This window comes from Mya arenaria, chromosome 11 (assembly GCF_026914265.1).
Source record: "Mya arenaria isolate MELC-2E11 chromosome 11, ASM2691426v1".
NCBI classification, from domain to species: Eukaryota; Metazoa; Mollusca; class Bivalvia; order Myida; family Myidae; genus Mya; species Mya arenaria.
The window spans coordinates 30,436,866-30,452,948 of NC_069132.1; the positions used below are offsets into that span (position 1 = coordinate 30,436,866).

The 16,083-nt window shown below is 36.7% G+C and overlaps 1 protein-coding gene across 1 annotated transcript; it reads left to right on the top strand.

The window, feature by feature from the left end:
* The first annotated feature begins 868 nt into the window (after positions 1–868).
* Positions 869–15,631, top strand: LOC128209867 (actin-histidine N-methyltransferase-like). The gene is made up of 13 exons (XM_052914124.1): positions 869–968; positions 1,768–1,907; positions 2,565–2,657; positions 3,012–3,157; positions 3,651–3,723; positions 4,727–4,918; positions 6,842–6,965; positions 7,322–7,436; positions 10,325–10,399; positions 11,231–11,330; positions 12,366–12,518; positions 12,822–12,979; positions 13,369–15,631. Exons 2-13 carry the CDS (start codon positions 1,778–1,780, stop codon positions 13,516–13,518), a joined length of 1,509 nt encoding a protein of 502 aa, XP_052770084.1. The 5' UTR covers positions 869–968; positions 1,768–1,777; the 3' UTR covers positions 13,519–15,631.
* Positions 15,632–16,083: the final 452 nt, after the last annotated feature.

The following is a 16,083-nucleotide window of genomic DNA, read 5'->3' on the forward strand; positions in this document are numbered from 1 at the left end:
TTTATTTTTTTTTTTTAAATTTATAAAAATCTAGGTATGAGGAAATAAAAAGCTGAAAACCTATACCGGAGAGCGGCGGGCCGTTAAATACTTATCACCTTTTCATTTTCCGTCTAAATTATTGCATTATTTAAATATATAATATGGACCGTATTATATACTGTGTTCAATGATATCGTGTCACACCATAGCTATGTGTTAATGGGCAAATCTTCTTCCGCAATAATACGCATACGAAACATGAAAAGAGGAAGTTTTGTGTCAAATTTAAATACTTTCCGGGAAGGAAAATAAAAATTAGTTTAAAAAAAATAACAATCAAGATATGAAATAAATACATTACTAGTAAGTCATTTGATATGAAAGTAAGTGTTATTTGCGTAATACATTGCGATCAACCTTTGGTCTAGTGCATGCAACCGTGATGGGCTTTACGCAAGCTACTTGATTGATACAGACTACCAACTAACATCAGTAAATTCCCACTTACAGATTTAGATGTCTAAAGACTCTTACATCGACGTGCAGTGTATACGTTTGTGAGAAAGTGAGAAAGTGCCTGATGGCAATACGTCTTGTATCTCAAAAACACACGGTTTTGTGACCCTGTATACCTATAGCAGCACCATCTTGACCACTGCCGTCACTAAGAATCCCCCCCCCCCCCCGGAATACGGATAATATTGAAACCTATGCAAAGTATTTAATGACATTTCATTCCTATAATCTGTGCCCTCCGCCTACATATACCTTTATCAAATTGTGCCAATGTCCACGTGAGTAATAAAGAGAGGGCACTAGGTTATAGAAAGGAAAACGATAAATAGTGTTTTTTAACCTTTGTGCTTTTTTCACAATTACTAAAACTGTACACAAACAATGATGACGTAGTTCACTTTCCGGCTACATGTAGCTGTCACATCAACGCCAAATTTGGGCACACTATTGATTCTGTAGCGATTATTACGGTAAGTATATCTCAAATCTTTCTTTGTATCAATTAAAGCATCCCTCATGCATAAGTTAAACCAACTTTTAATGTGTGTCACTGAGTTAACTCGTGAGTACTGAGAATATTCAACACTGATCAAGGGAAAAAAACATCAACTGTTCAACACGACAACAGGCCGGTGAAACTTTATATCAAGCAAAAATTCTTTCTTATTGTACGATCCGGCAGTTAAGGACTAATCGATTAATTTAATGAAACAGGAAATTGGACAGTGTTCTTAGTTAACGTCTACTCATTAAATACAATTTCATAACAGTAACCTTAACCGTGGGAATGCTGTATATATGTGTAATAACAATTCTGTAATTACTAGTGGCAGGTCCGTGGTCTTGTGGTAACACACTTGACTTTCAATTCAGGGGTCGTAGGTTCGATCCCTTGTCGCATCACTAAAAAATACCAATCTTCTTCCGGGAGGGACGCTAAATGGGGGTCCCGTGTGACAGTGCTATACACAGGTGCACGTTAAAGAACCAGGGTAGCTCTAAGCAGGGTTACATTCTGTCTGTGCACTATGCTCCAAAAACCTGAAATGACAAACACATAACGGAGCACTCACTGAATGGGAAAGGCCCGAGTGAGAGTATAAATAAGCTTACACACCCTGTAATTACTAGCTCGCAGAAACATAACAATGCATATTCACTTACATAGTTATCCAGTTCCTTCACCAACAAATCTTGTGATTGAAAGTACAGTATATTATTTGTACTTCATGTTTGTAAATTTCAAAATTCTTGTGCTTTGTTTTGCAGTAAAAAGAAGATGGGTAGAAAAAACAGGAACAAGAAAACAACTCAAGGCAATGGCGCCTCGGGGTCCACAGAGGAGAGTAAAACACTTTCCAAGGCAGCTAAGAAGGATGTCATGGCATTGATAAAAACTCTTCTTGAAAGTAAGGCCCCATTTTCTCAAACAAGTCCCTTTAAACAGGATCAAGCTCAGTGCACTATTTTTGTTTTTGTATAAATTGCTATGTTCTCTTTTTAAAGAGATTTGAAAAGCTGAAAAAACACAATGATATTTAGATGAAACTTGGTATATATGTTGACAGAGACAATACTTGTGCATAGCAAGGCACATAACTCTTGCTTAAATGTTAGTAAAATTTGCCACTTGTTTGAATGAAAAAACAACAGATAAGCTTTCGCTCACAGAGTATTTGTTATGCAATTTTTCTTAATAGCTGCAAAACACTACAGGAATATGACTAACACAGTCTGGAAAGTCATAATCATCATTCTTCTAAGACAAAAAATTGAAGAAAAAAATCTTACAAATATTGTTTAAACATATTTTATTACAATGGAAATATGTATGTTATCAAAATCAATTACTTCTAAAAATATGATAAAATACTTTTTTAGGTATGACAATGAGCTGACTTGGTCCGGCATATATTTATTTATATACATTACTTATCTTTCAGTATTTTGTATTCAATAAAGGATAAAACCTGTTTTCTTTCTTGCTGTTACATTGAAAACATATGACATTGGTGTAGGTAAACAAGATGTGTCATTAAATACATACAAGTTTTTGTTGATTACAGAATGTTCACAGCAGCCAAGTGCTGGAGGCAAGGAGTTTGATGATTACATGGAGATCAGAGACACAGTAGAAAAAATCAGAGCCATTCAGAAAGGTATTCTAATTTCGAAAAAAAATATGTATACATGTAGATTTTTAATCTTGAATAAAATATGCTTGTGTATGCCTTGGACTTTGTTTGAGGTTAAGCAAATCATTTAAACATTTTTACCTGCTGCAGATTATAAACCTATTACATATGCAAAACAAACAAAAACATCAAAGGGATATAATACTGACTATTTATGAACATTATTTCAATTATTTTGTTTATATGTTTTATGGTCTCATAGAACAAGACTCCTCATTTCGAAATCATTTTATCTTGTTTTCAAATTGGTTGTCAATGCAATAAAATATATACATTATACATTTGTAACACAAGCTAATCTTTTTAATTAATTTACAGATGTCAGCCTAAAGCCAGAGAAGAGGGATGAAAGATTTACCAAGTTTATCGAGTGGCTTCAGTCGAAGAAAGTGGACACCAGTTGTGTGGAAATTGGGAAGTTTGAAGGCCTAGGATTTGGTCTCAAGGCCACAAAAGATCTTAAGGTATGTGTTTTATGGTAGAATGTGCAAAGAGAGGTCAAGATCTTTTATGAACTATAAATTCATATGTATCTTTTGAAATGTGCTGATTTTTTTCTTCATATTTTGGAAGATTCAGTTGCTGTTAAACAGTGTTAAATTATACTTTACTTTTGCATGCCAATGATTATATACAGCAATTTTATGGATACAGTATATTATTTCAATTTTAGATAATGGCCTTTTTTAGTTTGTCTATTTTAAATGAAACTAAGTATACATGTTTCCAGAGGCAATACCCACATGTGTGTTGTAAGGCCAGAAACTCATGCATTAGTTTTTAAGTCCAATGTTACTGGTTAAAAAACAGAAAAGTGTTGGTCTCTGTTAGTGGTGCTCACATTTCTCTGTTTGTTACTGTGCCTCATTCCTTTCTGAATATTTAAGTTATTAACAGTGCTATATAGATATGTTGTAATTTGTATTTTAACCAATATATGTTCTGTCTTACATAAAGGAGGGGGAAAAGTTTCTAACTTTACCACGTGATCTGATGATGACACCAAAATCTGCTCAGGATTCCTGTCTTGGTTAGTTTGTTTTCACTATATTTCCACTGTTTGCTTAGTCAACATAGCTAGTTTGAAAGTATGTAATGGGCACTCAAGATGCCAATACCAAAATAACTACAAGGGTAGTAACTCTAAGACAGGGAGGAGCATGAGTTATCTCCGATGATATGTTGTTGGTACACATGTACATGTATGTCCATTTCCTACAATCAGACCAACTTTGACCCATATAAGCTTACTTAACAATAACTTTAATGAAAGTGCTGGGATATGTGTGTCTGCAGTGATACCCAAATTCGAAAATAACCAAACCCTATGCCCTTATTTGGATATATGAAAGAATTGAGAATGTCCAGACCTCTACATGTATTTACCGGTACTTCCTTTTTCATATTTTGAAAACTTTCATTTGACAACTTTTACCAGTAACCAAGTAAAATTACATTTGTATATTGATTATTCTGTGTTGAATTCAATACCATTTTTGTGGTATACTTGTGAGATTTTTATTGTGCCTGTATATTGCTTGAATTATAATCTTCTTGTCAAATGATGGTTTTTATCTCAAATGTTTGATGAAAGAATGAAAATGATACTTTAAAAAAGCTACTAGTTCATTAAGTAGTACGGGGTATTCTAGTAAGGCCATACTTCCAACCGTTTTTGTTTGTTTTAATAAAAAGAAAGTAGATCTTTAGTCTATGAAAACCAAATATTAATCATCATATAAGTAATATTAGTTTAATTGGAAGAGTACATCTGCCACGCAAATAAAATCACTACATGTCTATATTTTTTTAATGACCAGAAACAAACCTAATTTTTAGACCTTATCACCACAGTTAAATATATTGATATTTTGGACTTTTTGAAAGACTGTTGTTAGCTGGTAGAAGTAAAAAAATAGCTTGGGACATGTAAAAAAAATTCAGGACAGATTCTTTGAGCATTTGAAAATGGATGCATCATTTGAACATTGCTAATATTCAAATGATATCACTGCATCTCTAACTGTTTTCAGGACCATTTATTGAGGAAGACAAGATACTTCAAGTGATGCCAAGTGTTGTCCTGGCCTTACATTTGTTGTGTGAGAGACGGACAGATGGATCACCATGGAAACCATACCTTGATATTCTCCCAGACACATACTCTACCCCTCTTTACTTTACTCCGGAAGAAATTAAGACACTGAAAGCATCTCCTGCCCAGAGTAAGAAGTTCTGAGATTTTCATTCCAATTTTATCTTCCATTTTTATGCCCCCTTTTGAAAAAAGTGGGGTATATTGTTTTGCACATGTCGGTCGGTCGGTCGGTCTGTCTGTCTGTCGGTCGGTCGGTCGGAATACCAAATGGTTTCCGATCAATAACTTGAGAACGCTTTGACCGAGGGACCTCATACTTGGTATGTGTATTGGTCATCACCAGCAGATGAACCCTATTGATTTTGAGGTCAGTGGGTCAAAGGTCAAGGTCAGTGTGACCTTTACATGAAAAACGGTTTCCGATCAATAACTTGAGAACGCTTTGACCCAGGAACCTCATACTTGGTAGGTGTATTGGTCATGACCAGCAGATGAACCCTATTGATTTTGAGGTCAGTGGGTCAAAGGTCAAGGTCAGTGTGACCTTAACATGAAAAACGGTTTCCGATCAATAACTTGAGAACGCTTTGACCCAGGGACCTCATACTAGGTAGGCTTATTGGTCATGACCAGCAGATGAACCCTATTGATTTTGAGGTCAGTGGGTCAAAGGTCAAGGTCAGTGTGACCTTTACATGAAAAACGGTTTCCGATCAATAACTTGAGAACGCTTTGACCCAGGAACCTCATACTTGGTAGGTGTATTGGTCATGACCAGCAGATGAACCCTATTGATTTTTGACCAGCAGATGAACCCTATTGATTTTGAGGTCAAAGGTCAAGGTCAGTGTGACCTTAACATGAAAAACGGTTTCCGATCAATAACTTGAGAACGCTTTGACCCAGGGACCTCATACTAGGTAGGCTTATTGGTCATGACCAGCAGATGAACCCTATTGATTTTGAGGTCAGTGGGTCAAAGGTCAAGGTCAGTGTGACCTTAACATGAAAAACGGTTTCCGATCAATAACTTGAGAACGCTTTGACCCAGGGACCTCATACTAGGTAGGCTTATTGGTCATGACCAGCAGATGAACCCTATTGATTTTGAGGTCAGTGGGTCAAAGGTCAAGGTCAGTGTGACCTTTACATGAAAAACGGTTTCCGATCAATAACTTGAGAACGCTTTGACCCAGGAACCTCATACTTGGTAGGTGTATTGGTCATGACCAGCAGATGAACCCTATTGATTTTGAGGTCAGTGGGTCAAAGGTCAAGGTCAGTGTGACCTTAACATGAAAAACGGTTTCCGATCAATAACTTGAGAACGCTTTGACCCAGGGACCTCATACTAGGTAGGCTTATTGGTCATGACCAGCAGATGAACCCTATTGATTTTGAGGTCAGTTGGTCAAAGGTCAAGGTCAGTGTGACTGTAAGCTGAAAAAAGGTTTTCTGATTGTCCATATTTTATTTTCTTATATAGTAGACAGTAGAAATTTATATGTCACTAAATGCATGAGTTGAAGTATCAGTTTTCAGTGAACATCTAGTTTAATTATGCCCCCCTTCGAAGCAGAGGGGTTATATAATTGCTTTGCACATGTCGGTCGGTCTGTTGGAAGACCAAAGCTTGTCCGAGTGATAACTCAACAATTCCCGGACCTATGGTCATCAAACTTGACATGAAGATTAGGTATGACCAGTAGATGACCTGCCTCATATGCATCCAATGACAAATCAGCTGTCATTTCAGTCCATGCATATTTCATTCAATTGTCCAAATATTTCTGGCAACTTGGCGCTCAGGGGGCATAATGTTTGACAAACATCTCTTGTTTTTTTAGCATTTTTTTGCAAGTGCCGTTTTATGACCAAATTTTTTATTGACTACTTTAAATGCAATACATTTAAGTACCTTAATAATGTTCATATCAAAAGTACAAAAATCTGAAATGTCTTTTAATAGTTGAAGCATATATATGCTTACAATAAAATTGATGGCTTGTTGCCTCTTAATAGGCAAGTGTTGATATTTGTGTTTTTTTAGGTGACTGTATGAGTCAGTATCGGAACATAGCTCGGCAGTATGCCTATTTCTACAAGTTGTTCCAGAGTGAATCTGTACAACAGTCTCTACCACTCAAAGATGTGTTCACTTACGATGACTACAGGTTTGATATGAATATCACTTTGAGTGATACATTTTTTGCCATGTTCAAGATGTCAATGTCTACTGAGTGTTCGGTTAGAAATTGTATTTTATGTAAGCTCAATTGTAAAGGCGGGAGATGATATCATATTATGAATCTGTCTTACCGTAATATATATATAGTAGTTTGTTTGTCATGTAAACATCAGTACATTAGAAGTTTTGTGATAAAAAAAAATGAAAAATATATTAAGGTCTTTCCTCTTTTTACTGGGATGTCAAGAAGTTGTGCACACGTTTCTGCTTTGAAAGAAGTTATTATTCAACAGTTGTCAAACTTATTTGAACATTACCATTATCCAATTGTCACTTTTTCAGATGGGCAGTATCAACAGTGATGACCAGGCAGAACCAAATACCAACCAGTGATGGTAGCAAGATGACCTTTGCCCTTATACCTTTATGGGACATGTGTAATCACTGTAATGGACTGGTGAGTGGTTTGACCCTTGATGACCTTTGCCCTTATACCTTTATGGGACATGTGTAATCACTGTAAGGGACTGTTGAGTAGTTTGACCCTTGATGACCTTTGCCCTTATACCTTTATGGGACATGTGTAATCACTGTAATGGACTGGTGAGTAGTTTGACCCTTGATGACCTTTGCCCTAATACCTTTATGGGACATGTGTAATCACTGTAATGGACTGGTGATTGGTTTGACCCTTGATGACCTTTGCCCTTATACCTTTATGGGACATGTGTAATCACTGTAAGGGACTGTTGAGTAGTTTGACCCTTGATGACCTTTGCCCTTATACCTTTATGGGACATGTGTAATCACTGTAATGGACTGGTGAGTAGTTTGACCCTTGATGACCTTTTCCCTTATACCTCTATGGGACATGTGTAATCACTGTAAGGGACTGTTGAGTAGTTTGACCCTTGATGACCTTTGCCCTTATACCTTTATGGGACATGTGTAATCACTGTAAGGGACTGTTGAGTAGTTTGACCCAAGATGACCTTTGCCCTTATACCTTTATGGGACATGTGTAATCACTGTAATGGACTGGTGAGTGGGTTGACCCTTGATGACCTTTGCCCTTATACCTTTATGGGACATGTGTAATCACTGTAATGGACTGGTGAGTAGTTTGACCCAAGATGACCTTTGCCCTTATACCTTTATGGGACATGTGTAATCACTGTAAGGGACTGTTGAGTAGTTTGACCCTTGATGACCTTTGCCCTTATACCTTTATGGGACATGTGTAATCACTATAATGGACTGGTAAGTGGGTTGACCCTTGATGACTTTTGCCCTTATACCTCTATGGGACATGTGTTATCACTGTAATGGACTGGCGATTGGTTTGACCCTTGATGACCTTTGCCCTTGTACCTTTATGGGACATGTGTAATCACTGTAATGGACTGGTGATTGGTTTGACCCTTGAAGACCGTTGCCCTTGTACCTTTAGGAGACATGTGTAATCACTGTAATGGACTGTTGAGTAGTTTGACCCTTGATGACCTTTGCCCTTATACCTCTATGGGACATGTGTAATCACTGTAATGGACTGGTGATTGGTTTGACCCTTGATGACCTTTGCCCTTGTACCTTTAGGAGACATGTGTAATCACTGTAATGGACTGGTGAGTAGCCTGACCCTTGATGACCTTTGCCCTTATACCTTTATGGGACATGTGTAATCACTGTAATGGACTGGTGATTGGTTTGACCCTTGATGACCTTTGCCCTTATACCTTTATGGGATATGTGTAATCACTGTAATGGACTGGTGATTGGTTTGACCCTTGATGACCTTTGCCCTTGTACCTTTAGGAGACATGTGTAATCACTGTAATGGACTGGTGAGTAGCCTGACCCTTGATGACCTTTGCCCTTATACCTTTATGGGACATGTGTAATCACTGTAATGGACTGGTGATTGGTTTGACCCTTGATGACCTTTGCCCTTATACCTTTATGGGATATGTGTAATCACTGTAATGGACTGGTGATTGGTTTGACCCTTGATGACCTTTGCCCTTATACCTTTATGGGACATGTGTAATCACTGTAATGGACTGGTGATTGGTTTGACCCTTGATGACCTTTGCCCTTATACCTTTATGGGACATGTGTAATCACTGTAATGGACTGGTGATTGGTTTGACCCTTGATGACCTTTGCCCTTATACCTTTATGGGACATGTGTAATCACTGTAATGGACTGGTGATTGGTTTGACCCTTGATGACTTTTGCCCTTATACCTTTATGGGATATGTGTAATCACTGTAATGGACTGGTGAGTGGCTTGACCCTTTATGACCTTTGCCCTTGTACCTTTATGAGACATCTGTAATCACTGTAATGGACTGGTGAGTGGTCTGACCCTTGATGACCTTTGCCCTTATACCTATATGGGACATGTGTAATCACTGTAATGGACTGGTGAGTGGTTTGACCCTTGATAACCTTTGCCCTTATACCTTTATGGGATATGTGTAATCACTGTAATGGACTGGTGAGTGGTTTGACCCTTGATAACCTTTGCCCTTATACCTTTATGAGACATCTGTAATCACTCTAATGGACTGGTGAGTGGTTTGACCCTTGATGACTTTTGCCCTTATACCTTTATGGGACGTGTGTAATCACTCTAATGGACTGGTGAGTGGGTTGACCCTTGATGACCTTTGCCCTTATACCTTTATGAGACATGTGTAATCACTCTAATGGACTGGTGAGTGGTTTGACCCTTGATGACCTTTGCCCTTATACCTTTATGGGACATGTGTAATCACTGTAATGGACTGGTGAGTGGTTTGACCCTTGATGACCTTTGCCCTTATACCTTTATGGGACATGTGTAATCACTGTAATGGACTGGTGAGTGGGTTGACCCTTGATGACCTTTTCCCTTATACCTCTATGGGACATGTGTAATCACTGTAATGGACTGGTGAGTGGGTTGACCCTTGATGACCTATGCTCATACCATTTTTGGACATGTGTAATCACTGTAATGGACTGGTGAGTAGTTTGACCCTTGATGACCTTTGCCCTTATACCTTTAGTGGAACTTTCAGTTAAGTGAACTTGGGCTTTTAGTGTTTTTTTAATCCTCAAGCTATGTTCTTCATGTACAATATGCCCTTTTCGCCCTTAGCAACCTGTCCCTTTGTGGATAAAAACCGTATGTAAAATCAAAGTTGTAATATGACCTTTTGTCATCAGATAGTGTCTGTTTTGTAGGTTATACAAATTATCATTTTTTCAGTTGCAACTAACGTCTTAGCCGTTTAAAAGCCTTAGATGTAGCCTAACACTGACAATAAATGTGTACAGCAGCTGTCTATCATTTTCAGATTACCACAGACTTCAACCTGGAACAGAACTGTAGTGAATGTTACTCCTTAAGAAATTACATGAAAGGAGACCAGGTATGATCGACACACTTCCAACAAACATTTATATCGTTCTATCAATATTGTATATTTAGTAGCTTAATGAAACATAATAGAATTATGTCATACAATGTGTGCAAAACATTCCCATGTTTCCAGTAAAATGGAGTTACATGTACGTCAGTTATGGGCTATCAAAGCAATCTTTTGGGGTTGCCCTGCCCGGTCCTGCCCGGCTAGCTCAGTATGTAAGGATTATGTCGTTTCACTGCTATGTGTGTCTTTCGCAGGGGATGTGGCGTTTCTATATTTATTATTTGAATCAAATGAAAGATATCGGAAGAGACCTAAGATTCTTTAAAAAAAAAAAGGTATAAGCAGAAAATCAATTGAATTTGAAAAAACATCTCATTTGTTATGAGAAATGCTGAATTTTTGCTGAAGTAGATTTAAACAATCAAGGAAATAAAACTTAAGTTCACTGTCAAGGAATCCTTATTGTGATTAAATGAAAATCAAATTATAAAAAGGTATGAAACGAACAAGTAAGCATGTCATTTCATAGCACCATAGGAACAACAAAAGCAGTCTTTAGTGTATTGGCTATATTACATCACAAGAGCATGACAAAGCACACAACAAAATGAGCATATGAGGGTAATGTAAATAATCACATGAAAGCTTTTTTCAAAGTGAAAAAATCTGTGTTTTTCAATTAGTTTTGTATGATATTTTCATATTCTTAATATACACATGAAACCGTATCACATCTTAACAAAATAGGATGGGGTCGCCAGGCCACCAATTTTTACACCTTATTGTACGTGTACATTGGATACTTTATAAATATATATGTTTATTTTGCAGATATTTATATTTTATGGTGCGAGGTCTAATGCTGAGTTGTTGGTCAACAATGGATTTGTGTATCTAGAGAATGAACATGATAGAATGGCAGTTAAACTAGGTATGTACAAGATAAAGTAGATTACTTGTTGATGTTTCAACCTTTATAAACAAACCCTGGCCTTTGTTTTTGGGGTATGTTAGGTATGCTGAGGTTCGGTACACTTTTTAAAAAAAAATTCTTCAAAGCTCTCAACTCAGTGTGTTTTCTTCTGCTTTATGCTCAGGGATGGCTTTTTCTTATTTTGCATCAATAGTTGAAGGATATGGTGTAAACATGTTTAATACATGAAAATGTACCAGTTGACTGTAAAATCACATATTTTGATACAAATCATTCAGAACTTGATTGGAAGTTGAAAGCTTAGAAAGCTTATTTTCTTTGGCATCATGTTGAATAAGTTTTTGTCTTATGAAATTTTGAAAGATGTATTTCCTTAATATAATTACATTATTTGTCAAAAATAGAAATTAAGAAATCTCAAACAGTTGGTTAAAATGGTTGTAATGTTAAATTTTAATGCCTGCTGTCCCCATATAGTTTTGGTATTATTTGAAAGGTTATTGTTTATTGGTTAGTAATATGTAAAATCAGTGACCAGGAATACATTACAGATAAAGCTATTCGTATTTGTAGGGATGTTCTTTATTTCAACTGAAATTGGAAGTGAAATGACCAAATTTGTGATAATTCATGGCCACAACTGTGTGTTTGGACTATTATTTCTGTATAATATTTGTTTTCTTCCTATACATTAAACCCTTTTAAATGCTACCAAAAATATAGTGTTTGACCAGGTATCAAAATCACATAGGACACATTTCAAGGTACATTGCAGGTCATCTAATATTTTAATGTTTCAATGGAAAAATGTATGCAATATGCATTTGTATGTCCGTATTATACTTTATACTATAATTTATGAATATACGGCATGTGTGTTACAGTAAACACTTAACAAATAACGTAAACAGCGTAATGCATGCTATTCAACACTGTAGAATGAATACTTCAAAGGACTCAAATGTCAGAGTTTGTCATCAAATAACAAAGACATTGATAAATCCTTTATAAAACATAATGCTGGCTTTGCAGGTATCAGTAAGACAGATCCACTGTTCGAGAAGAAGTCTGAACTGTTGACCCGATGTGGCCTGCTGGCATCCCGCACTTTCTACCTTCACACAGGAGAGCTGCCGGTAGATAGCGACCTCCTCGTCTTTTTACGCATCTTCCAGATGGATGATGGTATTGATTTTGATGGATTTTACTTTGATACAGATTCACAAGTTAATAAACATTTTCAGTATATTGGATACAATGTGTGCTTGGTGTGACTGTGAAACATAAATGCACTTTCCTGATAGTTAATACCTGTAGCCATGCATTCATTGCTTAAATATGCTAAAAATGATATTATGTCATTTGTTTTTACATTTCAAAGTCTTTGTCAAGGTAAAACACAGATGCATAAAAGATAAAAATGAGATAAAGTCTACTGTCAGAATTATTGTTCATCTACTGGTCTGATTGAATCTTCGCAATTTGCAGAAACCCTTGAGAAGTATGCAGGTTCAAATGCTGCAGAATTGAGAGATGTACTTGGTGACCTTGACATGGTTGTTTCCAAAGAAACAGAGACAAAAGTTTGGAGTTACCTAGAAACCAGGACTACACTGCTGCTTCGTGGCTATGATACATCAACTGAGGTACTTAAACTCTTCTGCTTTCGATAAAAAAGACATGATACAGAAAGGTGGTAATTTTTCTGAATGGTAAAATGGAGTCAAAAGCAAAGATGACATCATAATTGTGCTTGAAACATTACATAAATCAGTCTGGTTGACATGATGCTAAGTGAGAATGTTGTCTTCTATTGTGGGGGAGAACAGAGTATCTTGAGGAAACCCACGTTTACAGATTGGAGACCACTAAGCCAAACTCACTTGCGCCCAGGTTGGGAATCGAAACCGGGTCATCTAGGTTTGGGGGGTTGAAATTGCTTGACATTTAACAGAAGTATTGTTTAGTTAATTACCCTTTTTGATATGTTCCCCAATATTTTGATTGTATGGATATTTTAATGTTTTGTTTTCAGGAAGATGAAGAATTATTAAAGAAAACCAAACTTTCTCCAGTGGAAAGACTCTGTGTACAGTTGAGGTGTTGTGAGAAAAAGATTCTACAATCAGCTTCAGAATTTGCATCCCATAGGAAACAGAAGCTACAGGCAGATTCAACGACATAGTTCCACATAATGTGTTCAACACTCTTTTACTAACAGAATTAGAATCATTTATTACCATGTGTGTTTTGTGATGGAAAAGGGGCTGGGTATTGTGATAGCTTTGGTGTTGTTGGCATCAGCATCTGCGATGTCATTGTCATAGTGCGAAGACTTTAACCAGGGTCAGAACTATAAAAATATTACTGATATTCAAATTCCCAGGGACAATATGCACATGTGTAGCAAGGCACCTAACTTTTATTGAAGTATTTTTTGAGTTGTGGGCCCTGTTCTTCTGAAAAAAATTGAACATGGACGAGCATTGGTGTTAACTGTGCGGCACTTCAGTTTCCAACACATTTATTTTATACTATGCTATTTATTTCTTCATTCTTCTTATGCAACTGAGTTATTTCTATGCATCTCAATCATGTTTATTTCCATAGTTCAAAAAAGTTGCCTTAGTGGAAAAATAAGAATGTATATTTTTATAAACTTTGATAAAACATTTCATTGATAGATTTCATACCTTATTATGTTCTTCCTGCATATCAAATGATACTTCTAGATTAGTCTTTACAGACGACTTACTCAATTTATGGTAAGACCTGTTACAGTTCATTGTGAATCTTGTCAAATTATATTTCATTATAAATACAAGTATCTGACATAAAATTCCTCAACATTTCAATATGAACATATTTTGGAGATCTTTTTACATGTGTTTACGATATAAATGTTTAGTATTTTGCTTTTTCCTCAGCAGTTTAACTAAGTATTGCGCTATGTTTACATTCTCTCCACTTTTCTATCTTTTTATACGCCCATCTTACGATGGCCGTATTATGGGAACACCCATGGCGGGCGGGCGGCGGGCGGTCGGGCGGCTCCACAATGTTGTCCGCTCTCTAACTTGAACATTTCTCATCCAATTTCCACCAAACTTCATGAAAGTGTTTGTTGGTGAAATATCTAGGTCAAGTTCGATAACCAGCCAAATCGCTTTAGACACTCCAGAGTTATGGCCCCCTGAATTTGTCAAAATTGGCCATTTTAGCTTTGTCCGCTCTCTAACTTGATCATTTCTCATCCAATTTCCACCAAATGTCATGAAAGTGTTTGTTGGTGAAATATCTCGGTCAAGTTCAATAACCAGCCAAATCGCTTTAGGCACTCCAGAGTTATGGCCTCCTGAATTTGTCAAAACTGTCCATTTTAGCTTTGTCCGCTCTCTAACTTGAACATTTCTCATCCAATTTCCACCAAACTTCATGAAAGTGTTTGTTGGTGAAATATATAGGTCAAGTTCGATAACCAGCCTAATCGCTTTAGGCACTCCAGAGTTATGGCCCCCTGAATTTATCAAAATTGGCCATTTTAGCTTTGTCTACTCTCAAACTTGAACAGTTTTTATCCGAATTTCACCAAACTTGCTACTATAAATGTTTGTTGGTATATATTCTTGGCAAAGTTCTATAACCAGCCAGGCTCTTCAGGATTATGGCCCTTGAATTGGTCAAAATTTGCCATTTATGACATTTCATGTTGTATGACCCCATAGTTCCCTGAAATACAGAAGTACTTGGTAAGTACAATTTTGCATGAAACCCTCAGTAAATATCAAGGGCTTGGTCCCCAAAGGTTCTAAGTGCCTATGAAAATTATAGACATTTTAGCACCTTTTGACTCGAAACCCTCGAATTAAAATAAAAAATTTCTACTGGTATTGCCATATTGTGCCAAATCATTTGCTTCTTGAAAAGCTTGTTTCTCAAAGGGCCAATGTGACAGTAAGTTGTCTTAGAATCCAAGAAATTATTGATGGGCGTATTTTGTGAGTGTCACTCTTGTTACATTTTCATGTGGAACAGATGAAACTTTTGTCCATTTATTTATGTGAAATCTTTTTTTTATACTTTGTAATGAGATGTTGAAAAAAGAAATACAATATTGGGTATTATTTTGCACTATTAATGGTATTTTGAGGGCTCAACACATCTATAGTTTTAACCGTACATTTATTATTTTTGGAAGTAAGACGGTGTTGAATTTTGTGCATGATTATGGCAATGCTGCTTTCTGTTTAATGCTTATTGTTTTGAGAATAATGCTAATAAAAAAGTATTTGACCTTATTTGTGTACATTTCTTATGTTTATAAAACCCAGTGAGAAGAACAGTGAAAAGAACTGAAGCATGACAAAAACACTTGTCTACCTGGATACCAGATGTCTTGACTGGCCATATGGTACCAGAAGTCTTGACTGGTTACCTGTATACCAGAAGTCTTGACTGGTTACCTGTATAACAGAAGTCTTGACTGGTTACCTGGATACCAGAAGTCTTGATTGGTTACCTGTATACCAGAAGTCTTGACTGGTTACCTGTATACTAGAAGTCTTGATTGGTTGATTGGTTACCTGTATAACAGAAGTCTTGACTGGTTACCTGGATACCAGAAGTCTTGACTGGTTATCAGGATACCAGATGTCTTATCTGGCCATATGGTACCAGAAGACTTGACTGGTTACCAGGATACCAGAAGTCTTCACTGGTTAGTGGTTACCTTGATACCAGATGTTTCGAC

Excerpts from the sequence above, each read along its gene's own strand:
- LOC128209867 (XM_052914124.1), top strand. The coding sequence starts at position 1,778 with ATGGGTAGAAAAAACAGGAACAAGAAAACAACTCAAGGCAATGGCGCC. Across the intron at positions 4,919-6,841 it reads GAAAGCATCTCCTGCCCAGA|GTGACTGTATGAGTCAGTAT; the intron begins GTAAGAAGTTCT and ends GTGTTTTTTTAG. Across the intron at positions 10,400-11,230 it reads ATTACATGAAAGGAGACCAG|ATATTTATATTTTATGGTGC; the intron begins GTATGATCGACA and ends TTTATTTTGCAG.